Genomic DNA, 20,197 nt, shown 5'->3' with positions numbered 1-20,197 from the left:
ACGGGGTGGCGGAACCATTGAAGCTGTCCACCAGGCTTGATGCATAGAGAATGGTGTTATCAGCTGTGACCTAGGATCATGGATATGCAAAAGTTGGAGACTAGTTCTGGTCCAAAAAATACCCCTAATGGGCGATGGGATAGCAATAAAGTCACTTGTCGTTGTTCTGCAAATAGGCCATGGATTGTCTGCTCCACAAAAAATTTGGTTTTAAGGAAGTCCTATACTCTTGAATATACTAGGGCAAATCTATATTTGGTTTCTCAAATTTCGTGGCTGTCCTCTTTGGTGAGCCCAGTGATACATCACTCCATGTCTGTCATCAAATGGTATGGAAATTACCCTTAAAAGAAAGGTGTTACTCAATGTTGGTTGTTGCTGCTGTCGACTTCTAGCCATCCTCTCCATTGGACACTAGTTACCTCTTTCAGTCACTTAGATATTGTCCATCAGATATTTGGGTGTTGATTTTAAATTCCTATGTATTTTCTTTTTGTTCTTATGTTTTTGTTTATTTTCTGTAACTGCCCAGCTTCTAGCTGGTTCTTTTTAATAAATATATTTATTGAGCCGTTCAAAAAAAAAAAATCCCTTTCTTCCATCTGTTTATGTAATGGATAGAGTCTTTACATGGTGGGAATTCAATCATCATTTAAAGATTTCACCTATGTATGCAATTTGATCATCAGATTTGTTTGTCTTGTTTGTATTTGTCACAGAAATTCATAATCGAAAAAGAATTCTTCATTTATATTCATAAACAAAAGGTTATTGTTTATTTATCGAGTCTCACGTTTGAAATATTGTTTATAGGTTTTGTAAATTAATCTGTTATTTATATGCTTGATAGAATATACAAAGATAGAAAGAATAACGAAAAAGTCCAAGTGTAAAATCACATCTTGGTTGTCACAATAACCAAAACCTGTAAGCGTTTGCATTAGTGAAGTTTACAATAAACAAAATTTTATCTCTCTGTTGGTTCCACTACACAGTTATACAACTAGTAATATACATAATACACAGATAGAGCACTTATTGGTTAAATTCAACTTCTGTAATATATCATATTCTTCCACTTCATTTAAATTGACATCAAAATAACATAACCAAATGCACATAAGGCCTCATAAGTCATAACATACACATCAATGTCACACCTACACCTACATTTATATTTATATCTCTATTCATTTTCTTTAGGTTGGACTTAAGAAAATATATCATCATAGCTAAAAATTGTTGTTGGCCTTGTTAATTATTTTTGTACAAAAAACATCGTCCACTTTTTCTTTTGCAACAAGCTCCCTCTTGGCTGATTACCAAAAAAAAAGGAGGATGTTATTCTTGGCCGAAATGATTATACTGGATTCCAAAAAGTAGAGGTGAATATAATTTTCCAGAGACAAAAGCTTAAAAAAAATATAACTTACATTTCAGATTCAATGCACCATTGATATTTGTGTTCATCTTCTGTTACTTGTGTAGAATCTGGAGAGTATTACACCTCCTCATTATTCCTTTTCCTTCACTGTTTTTGTCTTCTGTATAGATTCCATTGCTTCTTCAAATGATTTCTTTACACAAGAAAATGCACAACTGTCAATATCACTCTCAGCCATTTTCCTGTTTATGCAACAATGTTTCAATCTCTTACCAATTTATGCAACAAACTCAACCACTTGCCAATTTATGCATGCATACATTCACATTTCACACATTGGTAAACGTTGGCAGCATAAATTGGTAAGAAAGCCACTCCGTTGTGTATTTTGTTGCATAAACAAGTCACAACCCCAAATGTTAAAGCAGAATGATTTTCACTTCTGAGCTGTAAATTGGGTATGCAAACACTTGAAACATAGTAAGTCACAAAGGACAAGTAACATACACCTGGATTCTGCATCTTCCAGATTGCATCTCTGCCTATTTCAACAGCCGCTAGACCACTTAATATAGCCCTGCAGAAAGTTTCTATATCACACAGTTAATCATCATTTGGGAAACAAGTTTGAGCATACAGGTATGATTCATGATCATGCATGCTTTCATGGTCTTAAAAATTTACAGAAAAAGACAGACATGTGAGATATTGAATGGGGAGGAAATAAGATGTGGGGAGTGAGGGGCCTGAGGGCAATCTGGCCTTTAAATGGCAGCTATCAAACGGAAAGGGATACAAGATTCCTTCTGTGATGGTTTCTACAGATGAAGGATGTCTACAAATCATGCTATAAGATTTTCGAAAAAGTGGTAATAATCAAAAGAATTAAAACCTAGAAACATGATTGTTTTCAATTTCAAAAGCAATCATGATAATTTTAGTTCAAGAGACAGAGCAATACCCGGCAAAAGCAACATTGAGAAGGAATGCACGACTGTTTATGTATCCAAGGGCGATCTGAAACCTAGACACGGATGCCTTCTTGCCGTAGTAATCATAATTAGATGAACGGTTCTTCCTGCTATCATATGTGTACCCATATCCATACCCGTACCCGGAACCACTTGGGCCGCCCTGATTGCTACGATTAGAACGGAGATTATAATCAGCGCGCTTGTGATCATCGACTAAAACCTCGTAAGCTTCGGATGCCTGCTTGAATCGGACGGTGGCACCGTCCCTGACGGATTTCGGAGACGCAGAGTGCTTATCGGGGTGGAATTTCTTGGCTATATTCCTAAATGCTTCTTTGATTTCGTCTTTGGTAGCGTTGCTACTCAGACCCAGCACCTTATAATAATCCATCCTTCAATCGATTGACAGAGAGAATTGGGTTGAATTTGACATAACAAAGAGCAGAAGAGGAATCAACAGGAGGTCACTTGAGTGGTCGGGAACACGATCTCGTGGCCAGGGTACAACCATACATCGCCGCAAACTACCTCGCCTCAGAATTACTACACTAGGCTAGAGCCTAGAACTCGATTCCGTAACAAATTTGCTCGGCTAAAAAAAACACCCATTTTTACCATTTAGACAACCTAAATAATTTTGAAGAATTTTTATCAGTTGAAATTGCATTGTTTTTCGAAAAAACTGATTACAAGTAGTTTATTATAGGTTGACTTTTTATAAAAATGATGAGAGGGTGTCTAAGGGGTGTCTTATTAGCAGCACCCAATTTTTAAGGCCTGTAAAATCTATGATACGGTTCATTTTCATTTTTTATTTTTCTTTTCTATTTCATATCATGTTAATTTTGAACTCTACTTAAATGACATTTTTAAGGTCAAAGGGAGTGTGCTTGGAATAAGCTGGACATCGTCTACGTGTACTCGACATACACCATGGTAGGGTGTGTAAGAGGCGGTTTGGTTCGGTTATTAGTCAAAACTGAACCATAACCATTACAATTGGTTAATGTATTTCAATAACCATTGGGTAACGATTAATATTGGTTTTGGATAACGGTTTTAGTCGGTTGATGGTTGTTTTGCTCCTTGTGAAGGAAGTATAGAAGTGGGAAGGTGCTTTATTTGTTGAAAAGGTTATAGATCCAAAATCATCACCCTTTTTGCAAGTTTATTGAGGTATCAAGTTCAAACCTTGTCTTTTCCATGATTAGATCTCTTCATTTCTTTGTTTTTATGCTTTTGGTCCCTTTTTGGGTTGGTTTGAGGAGTTGGGTCGTTTTAAGGACTTATTGTTTTAGATCCGAGCTTGTTATGGACTCCTATTGCATAAAGGTGCAAGCTTTATGGGATTTCTGGTCACATGCATGCATTAAGTCACTTGTTAAGTCCTCTTGGGCTTTAAGAGCTTCATTTAGTCATACGTGAACGTAAAGTTAGCAACTTAACGTGATAATCCAACTCAAGGAAGTCAGATCTATGTTTTGGAGCAATGTCTTAAGGGATTAAGGGTTGAATGTGAAAGGTGGCTGAACAGGAGGAGTACGCTGGGCGTACAATTAGAATTGATATCCTAGAAGGAAAAAAATACAACTACAAATGAATCTAAGGCACGCCTGAAGCGTGGAAGACCAGCCGGTTCCAAAGATAAAAATCATCAAAAATGAAATTGAGCAAATATAATTGATGGTCTAAAAGAGAAAACAAAATCTCTTGAAAATATTAATGAAGCTCTAGAAGAGCCCAATGACACAACAAAAGAAAATAAGGTACCTGAAGAAAATGAAAATGATGAGATCTCAATAAATTATGTCATGACAGGAATAAATGAAACTGAAATAAGATAGACGTCGACGATAATTTTCATATCATGTTGCGCGCGAGATTATGGAAGAAAATGAGGATCTTGAACCCGAATCTATAGATGAATGTAGAAATAGAAAAGATTGGCCAAAATGGAAAGGTGCATGCATTAAAGAGCTTAATTCTCTTACTTAATGAAAAGTTTTTGGACCTATAGTTCGTACACCAAACAGAGTAAAACCAGTGGGACACACATGAATATATGTGCTTAAAATAAACGATAAAAATGAAGTTGTGATATATAAAGCAAGACTCGTTGCACAAGATTTTACCCAAAGGCCCAAAATTGATTATGAAGAAACATACGCTCCTTTGGTTGATGCAACTACTTTTTTTATCTAATAAGTCTGGCAACACATGAAAAACTGGAGAAACCCTAGAAGGGTTTAAGGTGCCAGAAGCACAAACTTCTAATTCTCGAAAAGTATATTTGGTAAAATTAAATAATTCTTTGTATGGATTGAAACAATAAGACCATATGTGGTTCAATTGTTTAAATACCATTTTGTTGAAAGAGGACTACAAAAATGATCCAATAAGCCCATGTGTATTCATAAAAAGATCCATACCATCATTTGTCATAATTGATGTTTATGTAGATCATTTGAACATAATTGGAACTCCTAGAGAATTGAAAAAGGCCACTTCTTGTTTGAAAGAAAAAAAAATTGAAATGAAAGATCTTGGTAAAACGAAATTTTGTTTGGGTCTTTAAATTGTGCATACAAGAAAATTGAGTTTTTGTACATTAATCCATTTATCTAGAAAATGTGCTTAAGAGGTTTTTATATCGATAACTCACACCCATTAAATAACTCGATGGTGGTAAGGCACTTAGATGCCAAAAAGGACCAATTATGAACTTGTGAAAAACATGGAACACTTCTTGGTCCCGAAGTACCATATCTTAGTGTTATTAGTGCACTAATATATCTTACTATTAATAAAAGACCTGATATATCTTTTGTCGTAAATCTTCGAGGTACAGTGGATATGAATTTATACTACTCAAATTCATCAAATGCGAAGTTAATTGGTTCTGCAGATGCTAGATATTTATCTGATCCACACAAAGCTCGAACTCAAACATGTTATTTATTCACTTATGGAGGTAAGAAATTTTTTTGACATTCTGTTAAACAAACTTTAGATGTTGCTTCTTCTAACCATGCAGAGATTATAGCAATTCATGAGGCAAGTCATGAATGTATTTGGTTAAGAAATTTAACTCAACACATTCGTAAGAATTGTGGTCTAACTTCTAACAGTGATGTTTCAAACATAATATATGAAGATAATACGACTTGTGTAGCTCCATTCAAGGAAAGATTTATCAAAAGAGACGGAACCAAGCATATATCACCCAAGTTCTTTTTCACTCATGATTTTTAAAAAGAGTGTGGCGTTAACATCCAAAATATTCAGTCAAGTAACAACTTTCCCGATTTGTTCACTAAAGCACTTCCTACATCCAAATTTGAAAAGATGGTACGAAACATTGTTATGTGGCGCTTCAAGGAAATCAAGTGATGTGTTGATCAGAGAGGGAGTTGTAAATATATTGTACTATTTTCCTTAGCTATGTTTTTCCCACTGGGTTTTCTTAGCAAGGTTTTAAACGAGGCAATTGTTTCCAACATCTATTATTAATCATGTACTCTTTTTCCTTAATAAAGAGTTTTTCCCATGAGGTTTTACCTATTAAGGTTTTAACGAGGCATGATACAATCGTCAATTAAGGGGGAGTGTTATGAAATATTAGTTTGTGAATGACCATTGGATTCCCCATTTCTCCTACAACTCTCTATCGTTATTTAGCATTAATAACAATCATTTCAATTTGTTTTATGAGTGTAATAATGCACCATCATAATTTGCATTCATCTTTTATCTTATTTTGGTTGTATAAATAGTGAGTCATATTATTAGAAAGTTGATGATTTCATCACAAGTATTGAAATAAAAGTTCTCTCCATTCTTATGTCTTTGTTTACTTTATAATTTATCTTGTTATTTGATCATATTTTATAACAACATGAATAGTTTAAAAACACAAAATTAATTAATCGTTATAATGATAATTTTCAAAATACAATAACTTTTCAAAATAATAATATATTAATATTTAAAAAAATAAAAGCTATAAATTACTAAAAATGATAAATAAAAGAATACCTGATCGTGATCTTTGAATTGTATGAATACGTGCTTGTCGAACTCTTTGATGATATTTTTAGGATATATGATATGATATTCAGAAGTTAAAAACTTTAACAAACAAATTTAAAACTAAATTTATTTCACAAAATTTCACTCTTCACCTATTATTTTTCCATAATTATAGTTATTATTTTTTATTAATATAATAATATAATGATAAAAGTATATACATTGGAATTATTATTAAAAAAATTATGAGCGGAATTACTATAAAAATGGAGAAGTTATTTGAGAAAATAAATAAAAATAAAAATATTAAATACATTGTAAAAATTTATAATAACTTTTTTCTCAATATTCGTCAAATTATATAGTTTTGGATTGAGAAGCCCATATTTTCACTTGAAGGCTTGAAGTGGGGTAGCCCTAATGGCAGGCAGGGCAGGTGGCTAATGATATAAAGCAAGCAAAGGTGCGGCAGAAAGCTGACAACTCCTTGTAAATTGCACACCATTATGCTTTTTAGTTTTTAGCCCTTGCACTTGCAGGATTTCCTTCAATTCTCAAAAACAACCGGAGAAGTTATTTAGTGATGAATTGAAGACTATCGAGTAATCACCTACGCTATGTTTTTACAATTCTTATCGTTTACCTGAATCCTGTTTTCGCGTTCTTCTGCTCATATGGTTTAAGCTTCACATCATCCGATTCTAGCTTCTGTTTTGTTTATACTTGATAATGCAGCATCATCTAAATTCGAACTGTTCTTATTATGGCTACTAAATTTCTATCGTCGCAGTTTGAATTTTTCTGTTTTGCCGCGAAATTGTAGGGATTTTACGTTGGATGTATTGTGTTTTACTTCTGCCCTATCGAGTGATTAGTTTCGTGATTTGCTTTGATGTTCTGGTAATCGTAAGTAATATGGAGTAATGATGAAAACATTATATACATATATAATTATGAGTTTTTCAAGGTACCCTACCCTCAATTGAATCCGATGTTCGTATAGTACAGATCCCCTGGGCCATTGAACTCTTGGTTCCCTATATTTAATTAAATATTAATGTATCACAAAAGTTGAATAAACAATTTGTTTGCATATGTGTTAAATTGATAAAACAGAGGTTGTTTTTGTGATTCTTTTCGCCACAAGGTCAACAAATAGCAACAAAAAAAGTCTATTTCAACAAAATTAACAATCTTGAATAGTCTTACTACTTTGAGGAACATGTACTTTTTGACTTTTATGATCAAAGGAATAACCTTTTAAACAGAATTGATCCTTTATTTTTCTAAACTTAATAGAAACATCTTTTACATGCGGTATAAGTTTGAATATTTCATATATCACTTGATGCAATCTTGAATCTCCTGATAATAATTTAATGTCATGTTCTTTATAGGTACTACAGTTTGTTGGATGCCATGGAACTCTTAAAAAGTAATATGCCAATGTGCCCTGCAGATCAACATTGCTCACAATGGGCTAGGAATTACATGAAATATTGTCTTTGCACAAGGAAGGATTGGATTTCACTGATATTGGGATTAATTAGTGTTATGAGTTGGGGTGTTGCAGAGGTACCTCAGATCATCACAAATTACAAACAAAAATCTTCAGAAGGCCTTGCTATGTGTTTCCTTTTGACATGGATACTCGGGTAATAATATACTTATATTTTCTTCACTAAAGATATGTAAATCTGATCAAATAATTCACAAATCTTCATTCTTTACTCTTCCCTTTTTCCCTTATTTACTTTTCTTTTTCTGTTTGGCAGAGATCTTTTCAACGTGTTTGGTTGTTTGCTCGAACCAGCTACAGTGAGTTTCTGTTTTTGTGTAAAGATATGTTATTTATCTTCTTCATTGTGTTAACTATGGTGTTTGGCTCTATTCTCTTACCCTGCAGCTTCCAACACAGTATTATATGGCAGTGGTAAGCAGTTTATAACCCCACAAAGTGTCTTAATTCATTTGTCTATTGTTATAAATTGAATTTGCACTGTTTATTGACTTTTGGGTGGGATGTAGTTGTACTTGGTGACTACCTTAGCTCTTACCTCCCAGGCACTTTACTATGGTTACTTCTGTCATCAAAATACATCCAAAAGACAAGATCATAAGGTAAGAATTTTCCTTTTTTTTTTTAAATTCATATGGTAGGCAGTTCTTAATCCATAAAGTTTCCTCATTTTTACAGATTGAGTCAGCAGACAAGAAAATAAAATGCAACCTGGAAGAGTCAACGGTTCCTATGCTATCAAAATCCACCCCAAGTTTGCCAATTCCAGCTGGTGATTACGATTCTGCCCCTGAGAGAGTATACTACACGTAATGTTCTTCCATTGAAGCAATTACTTTATAATATATCTCCATGCTTTTTACTAGTAGTTTTTATTTATATATTTATCTTTCTTGGTGATTGGTGCAGCTCTGCTAGATCTTTAACTAGAAGTCACACTCCTACAAATTTCTTTCAAAGAGCAACTACCCCTATACCTATATCTGTATGTGATCAGGGTTCTGTTCAAGAACCCTTGCTTTTAGGAAAGTCGCCACCTGTTTCACAACTTAAGTCTATGCTATGTGTGGTGCGTTTGTTGTATTTGTATGCAACTTCTTCATTCGAAAGAAAAATTTAATAATCTTGTCACTGATTTTTTGCAATAAATATGGTGTTTTATGATTCAGGTTTTCACTGTGGCAATTTTCTTGTACACATCGAATCTCAAACTTGAAAGAAACAGTTACCTTGATTCTACTTCTGTAAAACCACATGAAGGATTTGTTATTCAATTGGGAAGAAAGCTTTTACAGGTAAAGATTACTAATTTGGTTCTTTAAATCAACAACATATACTTATTTTTTCTTGTTATTACATTTATTACTGCATTTTAGTTTACCTAATAATTATTATAACTGCAGGTAAGTGGCAGTTTACTGGAAGGTAATGAGGGGGGCACTCAGAGTATTGGAATTGGTACCTTCCTTGGTTGGGGAATGGCAGCTATTTACATGGGTGGACGCCTCCCACAAATTTTCTTAAATGTAAAAACCCCTCCCTTTTCTTAAATTTAATTTTAAAAAATAAAATAAGATAAGCATATTAATATGTTTATATTTGGATGTCCTTAATTTCTGCAGATAAGAAGGGGACATGTTCAGGTATATCTTTCATCTTCTCCTTGTTTATTATTTCTTTTTTTGAGTGGGCAAAATTTTAATAAAAACATGTATCTGCATATTGAAATTAATGTTTCAGTTATGTTATTCTCTGAAATGTGTAGGGTTTGAATCCACTGATGTTTGTCTTTGCACTTGTTGGGAACTCTACTTATGTAGCAAGGTTAGTATATATATATGATTGTGATATCATGAAAAAGTATGATTATAATGTTAATGAATTGTTTAAATAAATATATGTTAAATCTGTAAAGTATTTTGAAACGTATGATGTTTATGTATTTGTGTAGCATACTTGTGAGCAGCCTGGAATGGTCAAAAATACACCCGAATCTTCCATGGGTGGTGGAAGCAAGTGGATGCGTGATGCTTGATACTTTTGTATCCTTGAAAACTATGTTTTTTTGTGCCTTTTATAAAATAAATCATTTGAGTTTTATAAAATATATAAAGTTTTTTATTTTTCATATGACTGTTTATCCTTAACATGCAGCATGTGATACTAGATTCTAATTCAGTTTATCTACTTTCGCTATCGAAAAAATAGAAGTATTGACACGAGGCATAGGGAGTTGGATCCATGATTGTTAAACAACAAAAGGAAGTAGAAATTTGTTGTTTTGTTCACCACTCCTTTGATTTATTTCTTATCTTAATTTAATAGAAAACATTTCATACAAAATGTTTCAACGTGTAATATGCATATGGAGTGGAAAGTTGTATTTGAGGCATTTTGCATGGTTGACGCCCGTTTAACATTGAGATTCTTTTGTTTCAAAGTGGGCTCTAGTAATGACAAAGAATTTCAAACATTTCGTTGATCTTGTATTAAAAATGACTATCACGATTATAAGAATACAACAGATGATGAAATTATACATAATTGATGATTCAAAATGTTATTTTATTTTAAATATTTTGATTTTTAAATGATTATTGTGTAATTTTGTTTTTGTATGACAATTTATATGTTTTTATAATTATTCAACAACTTCATCCATCACACTATAAAACACTTTATTAGATAACAACTATCAAACGGGCCCTAAAACATAATGTATAAGATTCTATCCGTATTCTTTTGAACTGAAAGTCTTGTTGTATATCTTTTTATTCGATAGGAGGTATTTGATATGATTTTTATTGAGTCCATAAGAGATTGATTCTAATTTGGTCAAATTACGTTCAAAAGCCTCTGATTTGGTCCTAACTCCTCTTATATGCCTTTTACTCGATCGGATCTAGAGCTTTGTTTGATACAATCATATCCGACTCAATCAACAACTATCAAACAACCTTTAATATAATTTAAACACCACATGACCCGTTAAAAATGATTATTGATTTTACTTCGATCTTCATTATGAATGATTTTTCATTTTAAAAAGGAAGAAAACAGTAATAAAATGTGAGCCGTATATCAAGAGTGTAGCATTACTCATTCCGGTAATTCATAATTGGTTTCATAAGTTGAATCTCTTAGGTGTTGTTTGTTTTTTGGAAAAAACCTCTTCAGACCTCTTATTGTTGCGCGGCGCAGCACACGTACAACACTTTTCATCTCGCAGATATTTGTTTTTCAGAAGTCTTCGAATTAAAAAACATATGCGCGTGTTCTTCTTGGCGCAACACTTGTTTTGCCTCTTCATACCTCTTCCAACCTCTTCTTCTTTTTTTTTTCTTGCTAAAATATTGATTATATATTGCTGAAATCTTATTTCACATTTTTTTTCGTTTTTTTTTTGTTTAGTCTTGTTGATTTTTTTTTATATTGAATAATAATAATTTGTTGATGAAATATCATTATTTTATGCTAAAATATCTTTATTTTTTGTTAAAATATCATTATTTTTTGCTGAAATATCATAAATTCTTGCCGAAATGTCATTCATTATTAAATTTTCGGTATTAAAAAACTATTTTTGGATTATAAAATCAGTTTATTTTAATTTTTTAATATCTGCAGCAGCATGCAGATGTTAAAAAAACAAACACGCTTCTTATTGCAGTCTGCAGCCGTTTGGTCCACCTCTTCTACTGCAGAGGGTTGCAGAGGTGGTCCGCAGACTTTATGGATTTTTGCTTAAAAAAACAAACAACACCTTAGTCAATATGAGTTGCGACACAATATTTCATAAGTTGGAGGGTTGGAATGCTTTAAATCAATCATAAGGGAGTTGAAATGCAAATTTACCACGTTTTGACTGGACAGGGAGTATAGGCAGAGCATCATGTACTGTAACGGGCCAAATTTAAATGGATATTGGATGGATGTGCACAACTACACTCTACAAATAATGCATATATAATTGAGCCTAAAAGCTAAAAAGCACAATTTCAAGCACTAATTTTTGTCGTTGCGCTGACGGGATAGCTAGGAAATCGAGCAAGGGTCGGGAAGAGGGATACCGCTGATTCATTCAATCCCTCTCTTTGAAAACCCAAAACCCTAGATTCAGTTATCCTCTATTTGTGTTTATTTTTTTCTACTCAGATTCACAATTTGAACAATTTTTAGGATAGGGAGCAGTTTTTCTTGAGGAAATCAATACAAAAATGAGCAGCAGGAAGGAGGAGGAGCGAAATGAGAAAATTATAAGGGGTTTAATGAAACTTCCCCCTAATCGAAGATGCATCAACTGCAACAGCTTGGTGTGTGTTTCTATGTATATACCTTTTTAAAGTTTACAGTTTCTTTTAGTTCTACTAGTTTTATGTTTGTAGTTTTTGGAAGTTTTCACACATGTTTTTCATCGTTGTTCGAGTATTCATGAATGCTGCTGATAGAGACCGAATCAGTTGCTTAGCTAATTATGTTAGTTCATATGACTGGAAGTTAAGTTGTTTCATTGTAACGATGAGACTCCCAGTTACGTAACAACATTGATATAAATAATTTTTTGCAATGGAAACAAATTAGAATTATAGGTGTTTCAAAAGTTGGAGACCTACCTTTTCTACTTGAAGACAATATATCTACTTAAGTGAATATTAGCTCACATAAGTCTGAGTGTTTTCATAGTTGATTTCCTAGAAATGATTCATAATGGGACATCCGCATAGCTAAATGAGTATGCCATATTGATGATGAGATTCTTACTTATCTCTTAAAGTGACAGATTAGTCTTTGCATTCCTCTAACTCCATGGGAGGCCCGAAGCACAAAGTGTCATATGCTCCTTCTGTTAATAATCAACTATAACTTATAGCTCCATTATTTATGTAAAGCATACTAGCCTGGGGTTATAGCAAGTTACTTGAAATAATAATTGCATAACTTGTTTATTTTGGTGATAAAACTTATATTGCTTCACCTTGTTCCCTGACCATATTTTAATTTTAAAATTTGATTTCCAGGGACCTCAATACGTGTGCACAAATTTTTGGACGTTCGTTTGCATGACATGTAGTGGGATACAGTGAGTTTTTGTCCTTAGTTGAAGTTCTTTCTTTCAATGTTATTCAACATCATGAATTCTGTATAGAACAATGTATGTATGTATGTGTTACTTAGATATACATAAAACAATGTATGTATGCTGCTGGGTAACCTAGTTATCTGTTTCAACATCATATTAAAGTTACCTCAATGCATGTTGCAGCCGTGAGTTCACTCACCGAGTTAAGTCTGTATCAATGTCCAAATTCACTTCACAAGAAGTTGAAGCCCTTCAAGAAGGTGGTAATCAGGTACACGTGAAACATGATACTACCCAATTTCCTTTTCTCCATGGAAGCTATTCTGGTTTCTGACATTATGTTTGCTTCTTCAGCGTGCAAGGGAAACATTTCTTAAAGATTGGGACCCACGAGAGCAAAGACTCCCAGATAACAGGTGATACACTTTTATATTTTTACATGTGTGTGTGTGTTTTTTTTTTTGATAAAAAAATAGACTTGTCATGCATGGTCTCTGTTACAGCAACGTGGAGAAAGTTAGAGAGTTTATAAAGAGTGTGTATGTGGATAAGAAATTTTTCGCTTCAAAGGCCTCTGGAAAACCTCCTAGAGATACACTGGTAAGATACAACATCTTAAGTCTTAACAAGTGAGCCTGTTTTGTTTTGGTGTGTACTGATTTGTTCCATACCATTTGGTTATAAACGTATCAGAGCCTTAGAAACCATGAAGATGAAACAAGAAGAGCTAGTTCATATCATTCTTACTCTCAAAGTCCACCGTATGATTATCAATATGAAGAACGACGTTATGGGAAACAGGCTCCTGCACTTACTAAAAAACCTGGATCAGATAGAGGAATGTTGAGGTTTTTGAGCACCAGTCGTTTAAGTGATCATGGGCAAGAGGATAGTTTTGCTAATGAGGTGGCTAATGCTCGAGTCTCAGATTATTCAGCAAGTAGTGGAGCTGACCCGTTTAGATCTGGTACCCAATCGCCACCTCCCTATCAGAAGGAACTTGGATTCAGTAGTCTCAGTAGAGAAATGTCAAGAGATAATTTAACTGAAGATGTTCAGCAGCAGTCTTCAGTCAACACATTCTCCAGTCCAAATGCTAAAGGAGAATCAGATCAGGTTGAACTACATTATCCCTGTTGTTACACACTATACTATATATATATTTTGTAGATTCTGATTTTTATTTTAGAAACCTGGTCCTTCAGGCACCACATCTACAGCTTCAGCTGAGTTTGGAAAGTTTGATGGTCTGGACCTGTTTAGTGCACCAAATGCACCTCAATTCACCACATCTGCACCTCCAGGTGAATCTGAAAAGTTTGGTGGTTTAGACCTTTTTAGTGCACCATATCCATATACACCTCAATCAACCACACCTGCTCCTGCGATTGCTCCTTCAGTCATTGACCTATTTGACTTTTCAGCTACATCTTCTTCAACTTTGTCCATAAATAATAATACTTCCCAGCCACCACATGATCCTGTTCCACCAACTTCAAGTGTAAATCAGCAGTTCCAACCTTTTGACCCCTCATCTTTGGATTTATTTACTGTTATGCCACAACAGCAGACAACCACCCTGAAAGCCAAAGATATAGAAAATGAGGGATGGGCCACATTTGACATGCCTTGGCATGCACAACCTGCTAAAAATTCAACCACCATTGTGCCAGAAACTTCTACAAGTGAAGGGTCTTTTGGGAAATTTGACCAACCTCCATCTAATTCTATGGACAAAAACTCTCAATGGTCATTTCAACAAGACTTTGGTGTTGATGATATTGGGATCCCACTTGGAGTTGGGGTTCAGAATAATCAGGTATGCTGTCTTTGCAATAGGTTTGTGTTATCAACTCAAACATAATTACATGTATTGTATTCATTTGTATAAGTAAAATGACATTATATTATCACTCTTAATTTTCTTTAGCAGTCATCATGGAGTTCATTTCAAGAGTCTAGTACACCTTTTCAAGATCCTTTAGCTGTTGATCCGTATTTGGCATGGGGGATATCAGAGGTAACCCTTTATTTAGCTACAAATATCATTATTAGGAAGCAAACTATTTTTTTAATATATTATATATTTATTTACAGAATATGAAGATGAAACAAGCTGATGTGGATGCCAGACCTGCTTCTTTTCTTAACACAACACCACATGTCATTGGATCATTAGACTCTTCAAATGAACTCCCTGTCCTGGTAGGATGCTTTAATTTATTTATAAACACATTATAATTATCATTATTAATTTTTTTTTTTTTTATATTTGATTGTTTCAGGATGCAGCACAATCACATGGAATTGATACAAAATCTCGCAATCCGTTTGATTTTCCTAGCGATGATGATCTTGAAGCTAGCAACATGGTTAGTTTTTGATGTATATAAATTTTTTTTCACTAATTCATACTAGCATACTTCTCAAAATCTGTTTTTTTTTTCTTTTTAATAAAATAAAATAAAATTCCAAATGCAGTTCTTGGACATGAGCTCTTTGCAATCTAGTCTGCCAAATCATAATTGGTTTCCTGAAAGTGCAGCACCGGGCATGCAGATTCCGTAAGTGTGTCTGTGTTGTTTTACTTAATTTTACAGTAGTAGTAACATAATTTATTTTATTTTAGTTTTATGTTTTTGGGTCGTTTTGTAGGAACATTCAAGCTCAGGGACCTGTGGCTTCAATTGGTGGGAATCCGTTTGGATAGGGGAGATTCTTTTGTGATTTTGTTTACATGGTTATGTTAAAAATTGTTATTCTTGTTTCCTTGTAAAAATAAGGTGTGTTTGGGTTTAATGGTATTTGGGGTTTCTAAATTACTTGAAACTTGATGTTTTCGTTTTGGCAATTTTAAAGCAGTCGGTAGGTGGCATGTATAATCTTAAAGGAAGGAATGCTAGTTTATTCGTAATAAAAAACACAGGATTTTGAACGAGTCATCACTGAGTCACATTTGATATGAGTTGCGTACAAGAGCCTGATTAATAAAGTTATTTGCAATTAGGTAGGTGTAGTTAAGTCGATTAGTTGATTTTAAGTTTTTAACCGGCTTTGGTATAAGCAAAACGTATCCTGATGGTCTACTTCTATACAAGGTTGCAGAAATTGTGATTAATCGTTTGGCGTTCTCCAACCGATTAGGATTAGGGGTGCTTGACGGGAATTAGGGATTCTTTGGGTTTGGCGGGATTAATCAGTCTTGGACGGATTAATCGGTCAACAAAAGTAAAAAAAAAAACAAAAAAAAAAGTTAAAAAATTCAAAAAATCAACTTTTTTTTTTTACCCAAAGTTTTTAGATTTTCAAAATCTCAAATATTATACAAAAATGTTCATATTTTTAAATTTTCAAAATGCAAATTTTCTTATTTTCTAATTTTGATGTATTTGTATTTCTTAAGATGTATTAATCTTTGATTAATTTTAATATTTTATTAATAATCTATGGTTTCCGATTAAGCCTCGATTAATCCCCGCCAAAAGCGATTAATCCCTTAACCTCAGTCGATCGTCGAGCTATTGTCAAACGATTTTTACAACTTTGCTTCTATAGATTTCTATTTCTTTGAAATTATACATCAACTCGTTTTATAGATTTCTATTTCTTTTGGAATACAATGAGCAAGTAAAAGAGATGGTGTTTGGATCCATATTTTGGAATTCATTATTCGATTGGACATATATTATTGAGAAAACAACTTTAAAGTTTTGTATATATTTAATATTTTTTTATATAGTTTACCAAACTCATATGAGTTGCTCAAAAACTATCATTTTGACCGATTATTATTATTATTATTATTATATTGTTTATTATTTACCATTAAACTTGCTTTGGACACAATCTACCCTCCCACCAACACCATCGGCCTCCAACAACAAACGTTGTCTTCTATCATCACTATAATCATCCGTCTACACCATTCATCAATCATCACTACCACCACGAAAATAATCTAAATTCTCTTAACGGATGTGGTTACTGATGGCAAGTGCTTAAAGAAGTAATGGGATAGAGAGAGATGTATAGGTAGGATAATTTTCATAAAGTAGCAAGAAAAAGATCACACGCTTAGCAACAAACTAAAACACAGACAAAAAAAATGATAATAGCCGGAAAATATGAAAGTGACCCAATGTGTACAGATATTAGTTTAATGTACAAAAATATAGGTTTACTTGTGTTTATTGAATAACAAATACAATTTTAAATGTGTTTTTTAAACCTGTAAACCGCTAGACATGTAATAATCAGTCAAAATGATATTTTTTATAAACAACAAACATGATTTTAATTGTATGCAAAAAAATATAAATATAAATATATAAATATATAAAAAATAATAGTTAATTACCCTATAATTTTTGAGATAATAATAGTAATTTTTAGGTGGGCAAAATATGTGAAAAAAGCAAAACAGATTCAAAATTTCTTTTCTTTTATCTTCTTTCGTCAATTTTATGCAATTAATTATTTCATTTGTACTTTCTTTTTATAATCCAAAAAGTTTGCTGATTAGTTCAATGGGATTTTCTAAAAACTTTATTATATTAAGAAACATACTCAAAAGATGTTTGCACTTTGCAATATAACTTCTTTAAATATACATTTTTAGTTAAAAGTCAAAAAACTAAAATATATTTAAGAAATCCCAGAGTGGCAGGTCAGACTCCGTAAAGAAGTATGTTCGAGAACGGTTCAAATACCGTTTTGTAAAATTCCCAATTACTGTAACTTCACCGGAAATCCATAAGAACCCTAGAATTTGACGACAGTTTTACCTAGAAATTGCCCTTCGAAAGCCAAATCGGAAATCTAAAGCCATGGATGGGAGTATCCTGGAATCAATCGGAGTGGAAATCATCGGCGTAATGTCTCCGGTCTCAATTTGCATGCTCCTAGTTGTCCTTATAGTCTACTCTCTCACATCCTTCTCCTCTTCGTCTGGCGAGCCCATCCGTACCGCTGCTAATCTCGTCTACCTCGAAACGCCGACGGATTCTACATCCGAGAAGATCGAAGGCTCACTACTCAATGCTCTTGTCTTTGTCATCCTCATCGCCGCTGTAACTTTCCTTCTTGTTCTCCTTTATTACTACAACTTTACCAATTTCCTCAAGAACTACATGCGTTTCTCGGCCTTCTTTGTGCTTGGTGTCATGGGCGGTTCCATCTTCATCTCCATTATTCGACAGTTCTCGATTCCGATTGATGCCATCACGTGTCTCATTTTGCTTTTCAATTTCACAGTCGTGGGAGTTCTCTCGATTTTCGCTGAGGGTATACCGATACCGATATTGTTGAGGCAGGTTTATATGGTCCTTCTGGGTATAATTGTGGCTGCGTGGTTTACTAATCTGCCAGAATGGACCACTTGGACTCTGCTTGTAGCATTGGCTCTCTACGATTTAGTTGCGGTTTTGGCCCCTGGTGGACCTCTTAAGATCTTGGTTGAATTGGCATCTAGCAGAGATGATGAACTTCCTGCTCTGGTTTACGAGGCTCGACCAACAGTTTCTCGGAACCCTAGAGGGTCTGGTTTTGGGCTTTTGGTTGGCGGGGTCTCTTCTGAGTCAGTGGAGGTTGAGATGACCCGGCATAATCCTAGTGATTCCAGGAACGGTGGTGATTCCGATGAGACGATGGAGGAGACTTCCCCATTGGTTCCAAGCCTAAGAGATAGGATGAGGTCTAGTTCAAGTGGCAGTAGTGAGTTTTCTTCTATTGATCGCATCCATCAAACTGGAACTGATATCATTGAAGACGAAGAAGTGGATTTGTCGCCACTTGGTGCGATTCTGGGCATGGGGGGGGATGAATCTAGAAGAGGCAGGGAGATTATTGATGAGGAGGAGACTAGTAGAGGCATAAAACTTGGGCTAGGTGACTTTGTTTTTTATAGTGTTCTTGTGGGTAGAGCTGCAATGTATGATTTGATGACAGTGTATGCTTGTTACCTTGCTATTATATCTGGATTGGGGTGCACTCTTATACTGTTATCAGTTTTTCGTCAGGCTTTGCCAGCTCTCCCGATTTCTATAGCACTGGGCATCATGTTCTACTTCTTGACCCGGTTATTAATGGAACCCTTTGTGGTTGGGACATCCACAAATTTAATGATGTTTTGACTCTACTCTCATAGAGCCAGGTTACTTCAAATCATTCTAGAGGGGTAGGGGATAACTTTCACCTTTTGAGTTGTAAAATTTTTGCAAGTTGATGGATGAATCATTCCATGCTGCAAGTATCTTCATGAATTCCAATCCTGTAAGTGTTTATGATTTTCTTGATTCAAGGGTAAATGAGATCATGCCGCAAATTGTAACCAGAAATTTTCAAGTGACATACATGTTTATGCCTCTATCTTGATGGATTCCTGTAAATTTAAAAAATCAGCTTTAATATTTGTCATACATGCTGATTATACTTATACAAGATTCACATGTGGAGAATCATGTATGGCTAATGGGTCTATGTAGAGTGGATGACAATGACATTTTATTTCACGCAACACAAATATGAATTGAGTTAGTTTGCAGTATAAGCGTATGCATATGAAATTATCAAAACTGTGGGTAGGCATAGGCGTAGGTGTAGCTAGTTAGTTTTGAGTCTTGTCAAATATTGTAAATTCGTGAATTATAATATTTCTGTTGCAATCCTGCTTGGTTTCTTGCTACCATAACCATAACCATTACCATGCCAAATGCAAATTATGCTCTTTCTTCTTTATGTAGAGCTGGTTTGCAGCCATGAAGATAATAATATTTCATGCATCTTGGGCTGATGTAAATCTTGTGATTTTCTGTTCAGTTTACCACATACTGCAGAAAAGAATTTGGTTTGTGGTTCATGATTTCAGTTACTGATGTAGTGTTCTTAAGATCTTTCTAATCTTACCACCAGCTGTGCGACAATGGCCTTAACTCATTTGTAATTCTCACGACAAGGAATAGCTATGTGCAGTTTTAGAATAATCTTCCTGCTCTTCTAGAAGTCTCATCAGTGCATGCTACTCCTTGAATAACCCGATTGAGGGGTTTAATAAGGGAATCGACAATGTTGTCTTTGGTGGGTACTTTATATATTGTCACAGCACATTTACCAACAGTCTCACAAATGAGACGTTTTTTTTTTTTTTTTGGTGTTTGTGTTTAAACTTATAGTAAATTACAAATTTGGTTCTTAAAGCTTTACCAAAAACCACA

General features: G+C 34.1%; 4 protein-coding genes across 7 annotated transcripts; 3 read left to right on the top strand and 1 right to left on the bottom strand.

Moving 5' to 3' along the window:
- Window positions 1–871: 871 nt before the first annotated feature.
- LOC145128273 (Chaperone DnaJ-domain superfamily protein) lies at window positions 872–2,902 on the bottom strand. Of its 3 annotated transcripts, XM_079063078.1 has the most exons (4): window positions 2,346–2,897; window positions 1,892–1,961; window positions 1,434–1,577; window positions 872–1,315 (listed from the first exon to the last, which is right to left on the bottom strand). In XM_079063078.1, exons 1-3 carry the CDS (start codon window positions 2,747–2,749, stop codon window positions 1,515–1,517), a joined length of 537 nt encoding a protein of 178 aa, XP_078919204.1. In that variant the 5' UTR covers window positions 2,750–2,897; the 3' UTR covers window positions 872–1,315; window positions 1,434–1,514. The 3 variants fall into 3 exon arrangements, with proteins under 3 accessions (XP_078919204.1, XP_078919206.1, XP_078919205.1); XM_079063080.1 differs by lacking the exon at window positions 872–1,315 and having other exon boundaries at window positions 1,435–1,577; window positions 1,894–1,961; window positions 2,346–2,900; XM_079063079.1 differs by lacking the exon at window positions 872–1,315 and having other exon boundaries at window positions 1,565–1,626; window positions 1,894–1,961; window positions 2,346–2,902.
- Window positions 2,903–6,837: 3,935 nt separating this feature from the next.
- LOC145128974 (PQ-loop repeat family protein / transmembrane family protein) lies at window positions 6,838–10,379 on the top strand. The gene is made up of 13 exons (XM_079063743.1): window positions 6,838–6,989; window positions 7,785–8,042; window positions 8,163–8,205; window positions 8,294–8,320; window positions 8,416–8,508; window positions 8,585–8,715; window positions 8,816–8,975; window positions 9,076–9,201; window positions 9,310–9,432; window positions 9,529–9,549; window positions 9,672–9,730; window positions 9,858–9,948; window positions 10,074–10,379. Exons 2-13 carry the CDS (start codon window positions 7,807–7,809, stop codon window positions 10,149–10,151), a joined length of 1,188 nt encoding a protein of 395 aa, XP_078919869.1. The 5' UTR covers window positions 6,838–6,989; window positions 7,785–7,806; the 3' UTR covers window positions 10,152–10,379.
- Window positions 10,380–11,827: 1,448 nt separating this feature from the next.
- ZIGA4 (ARF GAP-like zinc finger-containing protein ZIGA4) lies at window positions 11,828–15,928 on the top strand. Of its 2 annotated transcripts, none has more exons than XM_079069462.1 (12): window positions 11,828–12,219; window positions 12,925–12,986; window positions 13,170–13,257; window positions 13,341–13,402; window positions 13,490–13,586; window positions 13,680–14,102; window positions 14,176–14,805; window positions 14,920–15,006; window positions 15,084–15,191; window positions 15,272–15,358; window positions 15,468–15,550; window positions 15,642–15,928. In XM_079069462.1, the coding sequence occupies exons 1-12, from the start codon at window positions 12,124–12,126 to the stop codon at window positions 15,694–15,696; spliced, it is 1,878 nt and encodes a 625-aa protein (XP_078925588.1). In that variant the 5' UTR covers window positions 11,828–12,123; the 3' UTR covers window positions 15,697–15,928. The 2 variants fall into 2 exon arrangements, with proteins under 2 accessions (XP_078925588.1, XP_078925587.1); XM_079069461.1 differs by having other exon boundaries at window positions 14,917–15,006.
- A 1,715-nt stretch (window positions 15,929–17,643) lies between these two features.
- LOC145134618 (Presenilin-1) lies at window positions 17,644–19,664 on the top strand. Its single transcript, XM_079069463.1, has one exon. It carries the CDS (start codon window positions 17,813–17,815, stop codon window positions 19,115–19,117), a length of 1,305 nt encoding a protein of 434 aa, XP_078925589.1. The 5' UTR covers window positions 17,644–17,812; the 3' UTR covers window positions 19,118–19,664.
- Window positions 19,665–20,197: the final 533 nt, after the last annotated feature.

The sequence above is a fragment of the Lactuca virosa genome, chromosome 8 (genome assembly GCF_052849685.1).
Source record: "Lactuca virosa cultivar CGN04683 chromosome 8, Lactuca_virosa_CGN04683_v6, whole genome shotgun sequence".
Classification (NCBI taxonomy): Eukaryota; Viridiplantae; Streptophyta; class Magnoliopsida; order Asterales; family Asteraceae; genus Lactuca; species Lactuca virosa.
The sequence above is the reverse complement of the archived record's forward strand: the minus strand, read 5'-3'. Positions and strand labels throughout refer to the sequence as shown.

Excerpts from the sequence above, each read along its gene's own strand:
- ZIGA4 (XM_079069461.1), top strand. The coding sequence starts at position 12,124 with ATGAGCAGCAGGAAGGAGGAGGAGCGAAATGAGAAAATTATAAGGGGT. Across the intron at positions 13,403-13,489 it reads CAAAGACTCCCAGATAACAG|CAACGTGGAGAAAGTTAGAG; the intron begins GTGATACACTTT and ends TCTCTGTTACAG. Across the intron at positions 15,192-15,271 it reads CAAATGAACTCCCTGTCCTG|GATGCAGCACAATCACATGG; the intron begins GTAGGATGCTTT and ends TGATTGTTTCAG.
- LOC145128273 (XM_079063078.1), bottom strand. The coding sequence starts at position 2,749 with ATGGATTATTATAAGGTGCTGGGTCTGAGTAGCAACGCTACCAAAGAC. Across the intron at positions 1,962-2,345 it reads CTCAATGTTGCTTTTGCCGG|GGCTATATTAAGTGGTCTAG; the intron begins GTATTGCTCTGT and ends AACTTTCTGCAG. Across the intron at positions 1,578-1,891 it reads GGAAGATGCAGAATCCAGGT|AAATCATTTGAAGAAGCAAT; the intron begins GTATGTTACTTG and ends TCTTGTGTAAAG.
- LOC145128974 (XM_079063743.1), top strand. The coding sequence starts at position 7,807 with ATGGAACTCTTAAAAAGTAATATGCCAATGTGCCCTGCAGATCAACAT. Across the intron at positions 9,202-9,309 it reads TGGGAAGAAAGCTTTTACAG|GTAAGTGGCAGTTTACTGGA; the intron begins GTAAAGATTACT and ends TTATAACTGCAG. Across the intron at positions 9,550-9,671 it reads TAAGAAGGGGACATGTTCAG|GGTTTGAATCCACTGATGTT; the intron begins GTATATCTTTCA and ends TGAAATGTGTAG.
- LOC145134618 (XM_079069463.1), top strand. The coding sequence starts at position 17,813 with ATGGATGGGAGTATCCTGGAATCAATCGGAGTGGAAATCATCGGCGTA.